Below are 16088 nucleotides of genomic sequence, written 5' to 3' on the forward strand. Positions count from 1 at the left end.
CCCCAGCATTAAACTGTAATTCCCACCAACTGGAAGAACAACAGGATGTAAACCCAAGTATTCAAAATCTGTAATTATTAAAACATGTCCTTTATTAGCAAGGAAATTTGATCTTGAAGAATGTCATGCACATATGGTAGTCAATATTGGAATAAAAATAAAAACAAAACCAAAACTGAGGCAAAATAGTTTTATATAAGTCAGAAGTAAATTCCAGGGCTTTTTTTTTTTTTTTTTTTACTGTCAACTGGTAACTTATATTGCGACTCTAAATCAATTTGCCTCTAATTGCCTTCCTTTATAAAGGAATAAAGGCACTACATGTGGGGGCATGCATACTTATGTCTTCTATCTGTCTAAATTCAAACTAGTGAAGTGATCACTTATGCTAAATTCCCCTCAACCCTTTTTCAGCTGTAGATAAGACAGATGAGTACACCAAGAAATAATGTTACTTCATTCTGGAATATAAGAAAGGAGAGGACACAAACTACTGCCAGAGATTCTTTCTAGCAGGCCTGCAGAAAGCAAGGTTTCTGCACAAATCCATGCACTTGCCTGGTGTCACACCATTTCACACAAATTTATTGTCTGTCATGGTCAGAATTTCCAAAATAAAGTGCTTTGGAACGGCTAAAGGCATTTGGCTGCAAGTGTCAAAGCTTGAGTAAGATGTTTATGAAGACAACAGCTTCTTATCAGCTATTTCATACCACTTTTTAGATGCCAATTGCTTTTTACATGCTGAAAAATGAACATAGAATTTCTGAGTACTGAAGGATATTACTAAAACAAATTCTATGATGAAAAATTAAATACTGGGCAGAAAGTCAATCTAAAAATAAAAATATTTTAGTACAACTCTTTGTAAAGCATGACTTATCTTTCTTATTAAAATGCACTGCCCCATCCCTACCTTGTGATGGGAACACTAACTGTGTTTTATTTTCACACCATCTCATGACCTAATGCAAATATGATTTCCAACCAAAAAAAGTGACTTCTTGTACTTTAAATGTGGTGAGGAAAGAAAGGGGTAGAGCAGAAGAGAAATTATCCAGTCCTGACTGAACATTCAACTTCCCTTTTATGGAACATACCCAGAGGTTTAGAAAATGGACACTGTCTTCTCTTTGCCTGTTTTCTTTTGCTTCTCTAATTACAGCTCTTGCTTTTGATAGTGAACATGCCAGACAAGCCTGAGGGGACAAACAACTAAGAACAGGCTGACAACACAATCCCTTCTTTGAATCTGACAGAAAGGGGTAACAGGCAATAGTCTAATTAATTTACTGTGAGGGTGGTGAGGCACTGGCACAGGTTCCCAGAGAAGCTGTGGATGCCCCATCCTTGGGAGTGTTCAAGGCCAGCTTGGATGGAGCTCTGAGTAACCTGGTTTAGTGAAAGGTGCACCTGCCCATGGCACAGGGGTTGGAACTAGTTCATCTTTAAGGTTCTTTTCAACCTAAATTATTCTATGATTCTAATTTCTGGATATGCAAAATTCATTGCTCTGTAAGTCCTTGCTAAAAATCAGGGAACAAGTGTCTTCACATTTCATACAGCCACTTCCTTTTCCATTTCCTCCTTCCCATTGCATAACATAGAAACCAAGGGGCCCCCATTGTATCTCTCTTCAAAGGGTGCCCAAGAAGGAAGAAAAACAGGTCTGTCTTGTCCCCCACACCATGACCATTCCCACTTGCCATTCTGAAGCCACAAGAAACCTAAGCCAAGGCCTTCCTCTCCCCAGTCCTATATGAGTACCAGGATAATAAATATGAGAAAATTTATACTTATAATCACCTCCTGAAAAACCAGAAGAGACAAGCTAATAAATGAAAGCTCAATGTCAGATCACGAGTGGGAGGGAACTGAAATAAAATACATTTGCTAAGACAAGCTACACTCACATGAGAAATACTCTGCATCTCTCAGCACCTGCCCCATACTCTGCTGTGAGCCTGATGCCATTTACATAAGATCCACAACAGGAAGCTCAGAGAACTGTTAAGTGGCACCTCTAAAACCCACGCTGTATGAGCTACAGAACAGTGCAAAATTCAATTACAAGACAGAAATGCCCTCTTCAGGCATGAGAGGAAGTCAGCTTCTCGTTTTACCTTTTGGTTTCGGGGTAAATCTTGAGCATTTGCAGGAGGATTGAAATTCAAAACTAGTCTTCGAAACTCCAGTAGGTTAAATAATGACTGAAAAGAAACAAATTAAGAAAGCCTTTAACCACTTCTACAAATACAAAACTCTTCCAAATAAGCCTTAGAAAAACAAATGAAGTGTTAAACATATGAAATGTTAAGTTTTATTTCAGAAGGCAGAGTATTGCTAAACATACTTTCATCAGAAGACAATTACTTTTGCCAAGAAAACAGCGTAATAAAAAAAAATCTCTGCATTTAATCACATAAAAGGAACAATAATTTTACATAATAGGCAAATTACATTTTACAACAAGAATTTTATTAATTGTGTAACTGTCAGTTTTCAATTGACATGAAACACTGTTTAGCCATCTAGAATTTATATTGTAGGCCCTTTGTCATCTACTACTCAGTGCATAGAGTACATCTCTGCATGGGCAACTTAATTCCACTTGCATTAGCTGAATATTTTGCATTCTGTCCTCCCATTCCTCCATGATCTAAGGGATGCACATTAGAGTAAGGAAATTGGGTTATACAACTTTGCAGGTTAGGGACTGATAACATATGGACACATGAGTAGACAGGTGTCTGTCTGTCTAGAACATGAAAACAGGTGTCTGCAGGTACACCTACAAAGAACTCTTGAGTGTAACAGAGCCAGGAGCCAAGAGAGTGCAACAGCAAGATGACTCTGGGTTGCAAACAATAAAAGTCCAATGCATTGGGCCGAGAACTGGACACCTCAGAACTTGTGGAACTGCATCACTGCTTTTCTGTACAGACAAAAAGCAACTTAACGAAAAATCAATTTATTACAGAAGAGCATTTTGATGAAGACAGAGTAGAAGGAAAGGTCTGAAATACCTTAAACATGCTCATCAGGGAAGCACAGGAAAGATCTGCCTGCCTATTTGTACTTTCTTGGGTATACAATCTATAATTAACTCTCCTCCCACTCTATCACATATCTTAGCTATTTGTTTTGGAAAGGCAGAGTTTGCTTACCCCAGCAATAGACTTTGATCCCAGAACTTGTCCTACCCATGTAAAGACTTAAGTCACAGATCACATCAGTTTAATAAGCTTTCAACACCATAGTGGCAAATAAGTGAAATGCAAATTTTGAAGAGGCTCTGAACTTATTCTAGTTATTTAGAACATACTGATAGGGGGAAAAAAAGGTTGTGCAAAATTGTAATGCTCCTGATTGTCCTTGTGAAAGAGCCTGTCCAGAGTCTAACCTTTTCCCATACCCTACAGTATACAGCATCCCCAATAAAACAGAGACTACCACTGTCACACTTCTTTTTAGATGCAAAAAGTACCAAAAATATCAGCTGAGAAAAGACCTTTCTGTCCTTGCTGAATCAAGGTAGACAACTGAGTAGTTAAACTTTTTTCCCGTTTCGCTGCTCAAAATACATGTTCCCCTTTTATCCATCCTTGCAATGATGGCAGATTAAAACAGAGTCCTTTGTTTACTTACTCAAAGCAAAGAAAATGTTAATATTTAATTCAAGTGTCAGTCTAGAAGCTGATACTAATTGAAGTTATGTCTCATGATGTAATAGCATTCCACTGGTGGGCCCTTCATCAAGTAAAACATAGCAATGTTTTATGTACAAAATAAACCAGCTGCTGAAATATAATGTCCAAAGGGTGAATTCTCTCCATAACTAATCCAAGTGCCATCAAAGTGCCAAGCAGCTGAGCAGGCCAATTTCATAATACAAACACGCAAATTATGTACAGAAAGCTGTACTCAAGTTTAGCATTTTTGCCTGACATTCAATCCAACAAGTTTTTCACAAAGAACTCCATTTCTTTAATTCAGAACTCTACTGAACATAATCCATACTTTCCAACTGACCTGAACAAACCTATCTGTGCAATCTGCTGAGAGTAATTAAGGGGATTGTCTGATTTGCCCTTTTCTTCTTCAGCCTTGTACTATTCAAAATTTCTTATGCAAGATGTTTAGTTGTTAAATTTCTTGCCAGAAAAGGTTACACTATGCATGGTTGTTTTGAGATGCAGCAGAGCCCTCACAGTTTATCTACTGCCAACACTACTAATGCACACAGGACAGTGTCATGCTGTAGCTCTCCTGTACTAAGCTAAATCAACTTAAGGAAACTTCTGCCTTCATTTAAAAAAGATAATTTCTCAGTGTAAGTGCAAACAAGTGCCTGAAACCAACTATTTTTGTGCCTGAAGCATCTCAGTGAGGAACCTGCTCACCTAAACCCAGCAGAGACCTCCAAGGCCAACCACCCCAGAGCCCAGAGAGGGGCAATGCAAAACACTTTCCAGTTTGCTGAGCCAACTTCTGTCCAGGCTCCCTGCACCCAGGCTAAGTAGCCCATGAGGCAGAAGATGCTCTTCTGCAGCCACCAAGACACAAAGCAGAGACTGTCCCTGGCCCACGTGCCCCACACTGACCCTAACCTAAAGCTCCAAACACACTGCATGGAGCAGCACCTCACCTCTCACCCACTTGGCTTCAGCTGCAGAGAGGTGTCAGGAATCTCAGTGTAAGAAAACAGGCTGCATCTAAAAGGTGCATACTTCACATCTGCTGTCCTTGATCAAGTACTTTTACAATTGACTAAAGTCAAACTTATGCATGAAAGAAAAACTCTCTACAAGGCAGGTTTGTGGCCTTTCTTCCCCAGTGCATTTAAACCATTTAAAAGCTGACATATGGAAACTTGACTAAGTTACACCAATTCAAATTGCCATGAACATCAACAGATTTGTAAAAAACTGCCTTATATTCTCTCAATTTTGGGGTGAACAAGACAGTAAAAGTAAATGAGAATAAACAAGAACAGCAATCCAGTCTCAGTTTAAGACACTCACACCAAACAATACTGAACAGCAACAAGACACTGTGGCTTTTCCCTGCTCTAAGTGGTTATGATTTATCTTCAGTCATACCAGAGTGAACTAGGTAGAGCTGTAAGACACTAAATACTCACCTTTATGAGCAATGCTTACTTACATTGAGTTCAAACACAATTTCTGAATGTAAGTTTCCTTTGACTTCCATGAAAACACTCTGCTTATCCCTTTTTCCTCCCTTAAAGTCTAGGATTATCAAACATAAGGACCTTGCCAAAATTTAAGGTGACTGAGTAAAGGATTAATTCTTAACATTCAAGAACTGTGGTGCTGCATTAATGCTGCAAGAATATAAATTAGTCAGTATATTAAATCTATAAATGCCTATCATGCAACACAGGTCATTAAAAGCCACCAGCAGACCCAAAATAATAATGTTACTATCACCAATAAAACTTAAGAGGTTAGGAAAACACTGTTTCTGAATCTAGATACAAGATGACTGAACAAACTGCTGCAGAAAGCTCTCTGGTGGATTCTTGCAAGTTTGTAAGCATCAGCCACTAAAATCAACTGTTTCACTAACAGATTGATATAAACATTTGGTTCTCTTTGACTACCAATTTTGCATTTGTTTCCAGCACTGAGAACTAAAAAACAAGAAAAAGGCAAAAAAATGTCCACAAGTGCTGTGCTTTTTTAATATGCATCAGCTTTACACAAGTCTGCTTGAAAACCTGAAGTTCATAATACCATGAACACAGACAGCTTCCCACTGAATTTGCAAAGGTTAAGCTTGGAAAGACAGAGGGAAGAGACAGGATAGAAGGAAGAAATCCAAAAACTAAATATACTAGGAGGGCTTGAAAAGCAACTCTGGGCAAGGAAAAAGAAAAGCATGCATTCCTACAGAGATCCTAAATAAATTCCTTTAGGTACTGGCATTTAGCTAAAACATGATATTGTATAAGTTGAAAACTTGTATGTATTAGCACATCACAACACTCATTTTGCTCATTTAGTCATCTGGGACCTTTTATGAATTTCCAATTTGACATATATTTATTTCATTTTTTATTTAAAGCCACAAAGCCTAGACCATGTCTACCTTCCTTTTGTGTAACAAGCAGAGAGCAATCTTAAATAGTGAATACATCATTACTGTTCTAATAATAAAAAGCAAAAATCGAGCCCTATGTCACAAAGTATATAATTTAGAATAGTTTGTCTCTGCCAACAGATTTATGTTCTTACTTTATAAACAATTCTGGTGGCTTAATGTATATAGAGCCAGTTTAAATGGGGTAGACTGAGTATTATTAGGGTTAACATTTTATTCATGTTAACTCAAATCAAAGAAAAACACAAAGCTATGAAATATATGGTCCTACCTGCATGCATTGCCATGTGTCCTCCAATGGAGTAAAGAATTTGAAATTTACTAGTTATCAATATTTGAAGTGCTAAGGTTCAAAATAAAAGTGCCCCTAAATATTGCACAAATTAGTGATATAATACTTCTGTATGCCTCTGATTGAATACTAGTGTCCAAAACTCCGTATTGCAAAAACACGAGCAACTTCACTGACAGCTGAGTCTAGTTCTCACCAACTTGCAAGCCTTTTGGACTCTATCCCTGTATCTTGAGATAATTGGGCTTGTTCAGCCTGAAGAAGAAAAGGCTTCAGGGTGACCTAACTGTGGCCTTCCAGCACCTGAAGTGAGCCTATAGGAAGGATGGATAGAGACCATCCTGGAGTGACAGGACAAGAGAGAATGGATTCACACTCACAGAGTAGGTTTAGATCAGGAATTAGGAAGACATTGTTTACTGGGAAGATGCACTGGCATAGGCCCCATTCCTGGAAGTGTTCAGGGCCTGGCTGGATGGGGCTCTGAGCAGCCTGATCTAGTGCCCATGGCAGGGGGTTGGAAACAGATAATCTTTAAGATCCCCTCCAACCCAGGCCATTCTTTGGTTCGAATTTGGAAGAATCACTTCTCTCTCTCCTCTTTAAGGCTTTCCAGACTTTTCCTATTTATCCTTTTTTTTTTTTTCCTTTTTGGTTCATATTCTTTAAAAGTACTTTCTCACAACAAAGTTCATTAAGTGGCTGCTTATTGCTACTGCACCAGTTGTTCTGCTGGGCACAACACTCCCTTCTACCCTGCTCCTCCTTTATAACTTGCTCTGGGGTTTTCTCCCACTCCACCTGTGTCTTACTCCTCTCAAGTGGTAAATCCTGTTTCCAGGATAGAGATTCATGACAGGCATTAAGAAAATTAGGAAGTCACCCAAAACAGTTTTGTGCCTCTTTATATACGCTGAGGATTTGGCACAGTCCAAAGCTTCTCTCCCATTCTTTACACAATTTCACCTAAGGAAGACAGAAGGGAAGTGAGAAAAGCAGCTTCAAAGCTGGGGCTCGAGCAGGTTCCTGTTCAAACTTCACTGTGAAAGTATAGAAAGAGGAGTTTTGTTTTTCTCTTCCCCCTGAAACAAAAACTCCTACAGACAGATATGACACTGCCTGATGGCTGAACTTCAGCACAACCACCCATGTACCACCACCATGTACAGTGGTAGTGATGAGGAAAACATTTGGCAATTTGAGAATCACAGATTCACAATCCCAGGTCTCAAAATCTTTGAAAAGCATCTCTAAAGGACATTTTTATTTATAAACAAACAACCAATTAGCATTCCAAACTGCCGAAAACCTAGGTATAAATTGCAGTTTTAAGCTATCATGTCTTATATCACCAAAAGGCTGAGGTGGAAGAAGATGGAAAACAGCTTGCATACTGTTTGAGCTACAAAGCCAAACTAAGACCTCTAGCAGGCTTGGGTTAAGTCAACATTTTAAACAAACAGCTCACCATGGAATTACCAGCCTGCATTTAGAGAACATTTACTTGTTTATAGCAACAAACTCAGAACATTACTGCAATTCAGAAGACAGCTAAGTATGATATGTGTCCAGAAGAATTCACTTTATGCTTGTGTCTTGGCACATACTAAGAAATGCCATCCAACCACTCCTCTATTACATGGTCAAAGTTAAAAAAAAAAAAAAAAAAAAAAAAAAAAAAAAATCTGTTAGCACAAAAAAATCGCAGCCAACATTTCCTTACATGGCTACAGTTTTCAACTTCTTGCCCAAATTAAGTGATGTAAATTTAAATAACATACCTAAACAATGCATCCTGTGTCCTTTAGTTTCACTAAATGAGCAACTATTTACAAGTCAAAGTGATCCATTAAAGCTTTCCATACCTTTGTAACAAATTTTGCAGTACTACCAATTGCCAAATGTAAGCAAGAGTTTAAAGTATCTGACAAGCAACCTGAGGGAACCAGAGACTACAGAAGCACAAAAAGCAGGAAAAGAAATACCCTGTCAGCAAATATAATGGGATGACTGAATTCGGAAGGGACAGGTTCACTTTACAGAGAAACAGAGGGAGTGACAGAGGAATGGGAAGCAAGAAATTAGATTTCTAACACCATTATTCCTCTGCCCATGAAACTCTACAGAGAAATTTGTATCATATATCCCCCACCAACCCCTGCCTCAGGCTGTTCCACTGTGGAAATAGTGGAAAGAAAATATTCTATCAGTGATCATTTTAACTCATATGAGGATTGAGCACTGAATGTTCTTCAGCCTACAACCTTGCACTGAATGCCCAGGGAAGCAAGGGACTCATATACAATGTAGAAATATGTACATTGAATAATACAGCCCGAGGCTTTTTGGTATTAATGCACTACTACATCATCCATCACAATCCTTTCCATCCATCATGACAAATAAGAAACATAAAACAATGTAAGAGTTAGATACTTGTGGTAGGCTGCTTTAAAGAAGAACAATACTGGTAAGTAGCTGGGCCACCAACTGGGAAGAAAATGCTTGATTCACCCATCAAACTGATTCACTTCTTCCCAGAACTAGAAGTCTAGGACCAAAGGAGATCCTAACCCCAAATATACTGGCATCCAGGAAACAAGGCTGCTCCCAAACACAATGCAAAAGAGTAATATGGCAGAAGTGGTGTTAGGGACCCTGAAAATAGAAGTTAAAGAGCACCCTCGGAGATTTATGCTTGTTATCTTCATTCAGCAAGCTATGCACTTTTGGAGGAAAAAAACCAAATCTTATGAGACTCTGACAGACTCACAGAGAAAGGAGTGTGGGGATGCAAAGCCCCAGCTGTCCTGTTGGGATACCTCATTTGCTAAAGGGAGGAGCTGCAACCTGGCCCTCTGGAAGTCATGAGACTGGGGGAGAGAGAGCACATGGTGCATGAGGAATGGAACTGGAGAAAGGGGAAACAGCAGCATCCACAGTACAGTTTTCACTGATTTCACACACTTTCCTTCTCCCACAGAGTTAGTGACATTCTCAGAACAATCTGGGCATCCCATGGCACCTTTTCCACACGGCAAATCCTGCCAGGACATTACTTCTTGCACATGACCAGAACCCCACTTGGGACTCCAAAAGATGAAGTTAACTCTGGTGCAGTGTCTCAAACCTAAACATCCAGGGGAGAACTTGCACAGGCAGAAAGCCTACGACATGATTCCAACAACATATCCATGTCCTAAGAGTTACTTGCCTTCTATATCCCATGTCTTGAAAACTCTTTAAGTTGTGCTCAGCATGGGGTGAAGGAACCACTCCACAGGCTCCATAAATTTATTATTTCTAAGCCATTTTCAGGCTGTAAACTCTTATAGCCAAGAAAAACTGTGACATTACCTTTTCACAAGGGGGCCACTAAAATCTACTGCAGAGAAGTAAAAACATACAGCAGTATATTTGTGTTTTGTTTCTTTAAAGAACTTGATGTCTTAAGTTCTATTTCAAGAGCAGACATATGTAGTTACAATAATGAGAATTAAAAATTAATGCATAAAAAACCAACACACAACCAATACAGACATATTCTAAAACCTCAAGATTTATGGATCCTTTTATAAATGTTCACTTAACTATACAGTAGCAAAATCATGCATGGGTGAACTCCTGTCCCAAATGTAGGTTTATTACAAGTTTAAGAGGTAGAAAAAACGTTGAGGAAATTGATTCATTTCTTGGCAGGTAAGGAAGAAATGAACATGATTTAATACAGTTTTGTTTTTGACATACTCTCTTGCAGACTCAGTTTTAAATTGATATTATTATCAAGTCAGAAGTCCTCAAGAGCAAGATTTTGAGAAGTCACACTATGGGAAAAATACTACTGTTCATTCTAACCCTGCTGAATGTAACTGTTGAAAGCAAAACTTTGTTTCAGAGCTCTCTGGAGAGAGACTCCCCTCTTCCCCTGCAGAGGAGGATGACTTCCACATGTGCCTTTTTCTCTAAGGCACAAATAAATACAGAGTAAAGACAACATTTCCAGCGATGTTTGAATCTTGTTAGAGTTTGCTGTCACTCACTACAAACGTCTCTTCAGAAATTGCATACTCTTAATGCAAATGCACAAACCATTTATGACTGCATTTCACTAAGTCAGTTAATTGGTGCCTATAAAAAGCATACATTGTAAAACGAAAGCATCAAAATGTCAAAATCTTCTTTTTCCTTAACAAGTACCCCTTAAATAGAAGGCTCTTCTTTCTTTGCAATTTAGTTTTAGATTATATTACACAATATATCATTGTGACTGACAGTAGTTAACATTTAGACCTATGTGATGTGTCAGGTTACAAAAGGCTCCCAAAGAAAGCAAGAAAATACTTCTACATAGTCAATGCAACCCAAGTAGTCAATCTGCCCTCTGGATAAATAAATATGGTATTAGCTAATGTTCTAAATTAACATGCATTAAATTTCCTGGGATGGTTGCTTGAAACATAAATCTTCCTGGCTGACAGATAATATTAATAACCTAAATTTTCAACCAAGTGAAGTTATAAATCTGTCAATGGTTTGCTTGAATTACATTCCATAGACCTAACTCCAGAAGTTTCACTATCTTTTAGGATCAAGCCATTATAATTCCAGACACCACAGACTTTCACATGGTATGGCTGGTGACCATAAGAACCAGCTAGGTCTCTTTCTAATCTGTTTTCAAGGTATAAAGTTGCACACTGGGTATAAATAACATGAGATCATAGGTCTAGCATAGGTTTTTATATTCTCTGCCCTCAGCTCTTATCTCTGTGATTAACAAATTAGAAACTCAAGTTTCCATTAAAATATTTATTTAAAGATTTTCAGTTTCCTATATAAAAAAGTATTTAACATAAATGCACATGCACCTAAAATCAGTCCTTTAGATTTGGGACTGCTAGAAATGTAAAATCTGATTACACAACAGAGAAGGTAAAACACCAAGTCACATTAGTTCCATAAAGATCTTAATGGAAATAAAATCTTTGCTTTGATTAGGACAAAACAATGTTTCTGCTATTGCAAAAAGAGCTAATGGAATAAGGAAAAGAAGAGAGGTGAAAGAGAAAGGAAAAAGGTGAAAGAGAAGGGAAATATCAAAAGATCTCTAGGAACACAAAAGATTCAAACACCTGTTAGATTACTAAATGTTGAAAGAAAAGAGGCCTAAGAACAAAAAAACTTCAATGGGAAGGGGGAGGGGTCATAGAACAAATAAAGAAATCTTTCAATTTCATTATCTACAGCAATACCTACAGGCAACCTGCAGGAAAGTAAATCCTTCCCATTAAAAATACAAAACCAAACCAACAAACAATATGATCCACCTCAAAAAAACCCCAAAAAACTACAAGTCAAGCAGAACACACATAACAGTAATCAAATTTATGCTGTCTACTGGGAGTTCAGGGTAAATTTGGAAGAATTCATTTAACAAAAGCTTTTAACTAAGCACCAATGAGGTGAGATGGAAAGCCCAGGTACAAACAAATAAGCAATCAAAAATTAAGAGAGGAACAACCATCTGTTCCAGCCTGAAGGGAGGTTACTGCAAATTCACCAACTCTGCACTGGTAAGTAAAATCCAGAAGTGATCTGAAAAGGACAGCAAGTTTTGACCATGTTTGCTCAGTAAAGAGATTTGCAGTGTAGTCGAAACAAGAGTTGGAAACATGAACTGGCAGAAACATCATATGAGACTGAGTATCTATGTAAGGAGAAAGCTAAATTCAAAACTATGTGTACAGTGAGGTACATAGTGGAAAGCAACACTGGAATTTATAGAAGATGATGGCTACCAAACTAACAAGCATTATTCACATTATTGACCTATGAGATCAGACCAGGCTACTCAGGGTTTTTTTTTCAGGCATCTTAAAACTTTCCAAGGTTTGACAAACCCTGCACAGCCTCTTTGGGCAACCTCCACAGTCTGCCTGTCTTTATGGGAAAAAAATGCTTCTTTATAACCAGGCTTTATCTTCCTTATCTCAATGACTCCTATTGCCTCTCATCCTCCCATTATGCACTGCTCTAAAAAACCTGGCTCAAGTACATCAGAAGCCTCTTTTATTCTCCATGACTTTGCAAAAATGAGAGAGAGTTGCCTTGCTAAGACTTCTTCCCACTGTCTCTCATCACCACTGGACCCACTTCAGTGGGTCCTGTGTACTTGTATGGGTCAAGTTTCCCCAAGTAATCTCTCACTCAAACCCTTAACCCCTGTTCAGAGTTCCCTCAACTATGCACAGTGATCTTGGAGATCTCACTGGTAAAGACTGAGGCAAAGCAAGGCACTGAGTACCTCATCTGCTCTATTCAGCAACGTTCTCCTTGCTTAGCTCTTTACAATCAGTATTACATCAAAACCTTTGCTTCTTAGCCTAGACAACCTTTGAGACATCAGGTCAGCTTTCACTTTACTAATACCATTCCTTCATTTCCAGTCTCCTCAGCAGCCCATCTCTGCTTCCAGATCCTGTACACTGCCTGCTTGAAACTTAGCTATGAGCTCCCTGAGAGCAGAACGGAGCCTTCTGGCAATCAGGGAATGCTGTTAACCTTCCTAAGCATCTCTGTCCTTCCAAGCTGCCACTTGTGGAACCCCAGATACCAACTTCTAGAAGACAAAGTCTGTTCTCCTGAATACTGGGTCTGGGTCCTGTTATTTCTTTCTTGCTCTCATCAGCATCTTGCACTCTACTATTTCGTAGTTGCTGCAGTCAAGAGTACCCATATTACTCCACCTTCAATTCTCCCATTTTTGGGGAACAGCAGATTCAGCTGTGCATCACCCCTAGTTGGCCTATCACTGCTCGTACCAAGAAGCTGCTCCTCATACCCTCCGGAAATCTGGTTTGCTTGTGTCCTGCTGTGTTGGACCCAGCAAGGGTCAGGATGTTTATTAAAGTTTCCCATGGGAACGAAACACAGACTGTAATGCAGAGACTCCCTTCCCTTTCAAGAAGGCTGTGTGCACGTTCTCACCCTGAGGAGGGTAGTCTGTAGCAGACTAATTGTGCTGGCACTTCTACCAGCCCCTCCTCTGATCCTGATCCACAGACTCTCACCTTAAACTGCCACCTTGCCCCATGCAAGAACCACAAACATTTGAGCTACTCCTTCTGGAGGAAGGGAGTGCCTCTCCTTGTCATCCCTACTCATCTTTCCTGAGGAGCCTGTATCTCTCCCTCATACCACCCCAATTCACAGCACACTCACATCTTAGGAGCCTTCCTCATCCCCAATGAAAGTGCTACTAGAGCTAGAAAGGATCTGGAGAACAGCAACAAGTGGATCAGAGTTTAGAACACATTCTACAGGTGGTAATTGAGCATACAGCCTGGAAAAAAAGAGACCACTGAGGTGTTGAAAGAGAGTAGGAAAGCAACCCACAGAACTGTAATGGCAATCAACTGCTGCCTGGTCCACCAGGAGACATGGAGACTACTAGAGAAAGACAGTGGGAGCTGGTTCAAAAACCTACACAAAACCATGGCAGCTCTTTATGCAATAGGAAGCACACCCAAAGGACAAGCACACCTTATAGATGCAAGAAGTTTGCAAGGATCAAGGAAGACAACATACAAGGAAGGTTTACCAACTACATAAACTGCAGAGGATTAAAAAAACCCTTCCTAGATAAAAGTAGTGGGAGGCTCAGGAGTGTTTTCCCAGAGCAGTATCATGCATACTGTTTGTACTCCCCTGAAAGCATCCATGTGTGGAAATTGCTGGGCAGAGCACTGATCTAAATGGACTCAGCCTGAAGTACAACAGCCATCTTTCAATAGTCAGTAGGAAAGTAACAGTATTAGTTTATCTGAAGTGCTTCAGCCTGAATAATTTGTTAAAAATGGGTATTAAATATTTTATTTTCTTTCTCTCAAAATCTCAGACTATGAAAAGTTACAATACATTTGTTTCTTGTAGACTACAACATTTGTTTCTAGTAGACTAAAAATAAATTTCCCATTGTTGTATTCCAATTTCATTCTCAGTTTTCTGTAGGTTAAAATGCTTTTCAGTAGATCTACAGATAATTTACAGAAACAGACATCTCCTAAAAGACGGATTCATAAAGTTTATGTACATCAATTATTGATATTAGCACATTGGCTTTCACTAGGCAAGTTGTCATATCTGTTCTCATTTCCCTACTCACCCTATCTTTAAAAGAAAAGCACACATATTGATTGTATTACATAAAACAACCAAAACCAGTTGCAATTGCATCCATATCAGACCTCCCCTCCATTCTTCTGAAGTTTCCTTCTTTATCAATTACTCCTCCTTTTACTTTACCCAGCCGTAGCTATTCAAGTAAGGACTCCATGACTGGAGGTATCTCCATTGTCAGCCACCCCCTTTCAGTCATTTCCATGTGCTTCTTTTAGTATTAAAAAAAAATTAGTTCCTCATCTGTTACCCAGTTTCCCATGTTTTTAGGCATCCACAATTGTCACTGATGTCAGCATGAGCTGCATAAGCCCAGGATCATCTTCAGAGAGTCAACTCCTTGTCTTCAACAACTTCTTAATAAGAAACATTTTGAAGCTTCACTTAGATATGTTACCAGTCTTTTCTACACTTCAATCTGACTTACCGATAGACATATTAAGAGATGCAATAAATAATGTGTAAAAACATCTCATGCAGTGGCCTAACCTTCCCAGGCAAAGAGATTATTTTAAATTATGCACTTAAAATGAGCTGACTCACCTCCCAGTGAAGATATATAGATACAGTGAAGAATGCACACAGTTGACTGAAGAGTGCTTACCTGAATGACAGCACTAAACCAGCACGTGTTGCCAACATTCTTTAATCCTACTGGGCAGTTGTCTTGCCGCTTTCGATCGTAAGGGTTTGGAGAGTCACTCCATACCTCTGGATGCGTCCTCTTTAAACTCGCTTTATTTTCTGCAATACTGGCTTCTAGAACTCTTCAGGAACAGAAGGGAGAGAAAAATGTGAGAAAAACCCAAAAACCCCAGAAAAAAAACAAAAGAAAAAAAAAACACCAACTAGTAAAATAAATTCCAGTAGCAATACAAACATCATAATGACATCATTCACTTATTATTGCTGAGCAATATATGCAATAACATGTCTTCAAAAATTCTGTTTTACTTTTAGCTATGCTACAGCAATTCCATTACCCTTTGGAAAATGGTATTGGTGAGTGCATGAATCTCCTGTTAGAGCCCTAGATACAAGAGCCATGTCTACAAGTCATCATTTATTTAAGAACCAGATTCAAACAGGTTGGAGAAATTTTAGGCAGCACTAATAGTACAGTGCTTTCATCCTCAAATGCTTTTATTGCTAAGCAAAGCACAAAGTCACCAATCTTTCATTTACTGACAGGAAGCCAAACCTAGGTAGGCAACTTTCAAAAACAAAAGCAATTTTCTTAGTTTCCATTTTTGCAACTCATGCAACTGTGTTAATCACTTTACATGGCAAGTAATTATTTTATGAGCCATAGAAAGACATCTCCCTGCAATTTTTCAAATACCACCCAACACTTTAATTGTATGCTTCAATGACCACTTTCTTTGCTGGAAACTGTTCCTATGTGATTTATGCTGAATGTCCATATTTCACATGACAGTAAGATTTGATGGGTGTGAAGCTCTCCAACTCAAGCTTCACTCGATACATTATT

At 38.8% G+C, this 16088-nt stretch overlaps 1 protein-coding gene across 2 annotated transcripts in view; it reads right to left on the reverse strand.

Annotated features, from left to right (window-relative positions):
- USP25 (ubiquitin specific peptidase 25) overlaps positions 1-16088 on the reverse strand; it is an 88945-nt gene that overhangs the window by 36425 nt on the left and 36432 nt on the right. For both annotated transcript variants that reach the window (XM_014872979.2, XM_088157797.1), the window contains exons 5-6: positions 15201-15363; positions 2124-2210 (exon numbers count right to left, since the gene is read on the reverse strand). In XM_014872979.2, the coding sequence (XP_014728465.1) occupies positions 2124-2210; positions 15201-15363 (250 nt within the window). The remainder of the gene's footprint in view (positions 1-2123; positions 2211-15200; positions 15364-16088) is intronic.

This window comes from Sturnus vulgaris, chromosome 2, assembly GCF_052056855.1.
Source record: "Sturnus vulgaris isolate bStuVul1 chromosome 2, bStuVul1.hap1, whole genome shotgun sequence".
NCBI lineage: Eukaryota > Metazoa > Chordata > Aves > Passeriformes > Sturnidae > Sturnus > Sturnus vulgaris.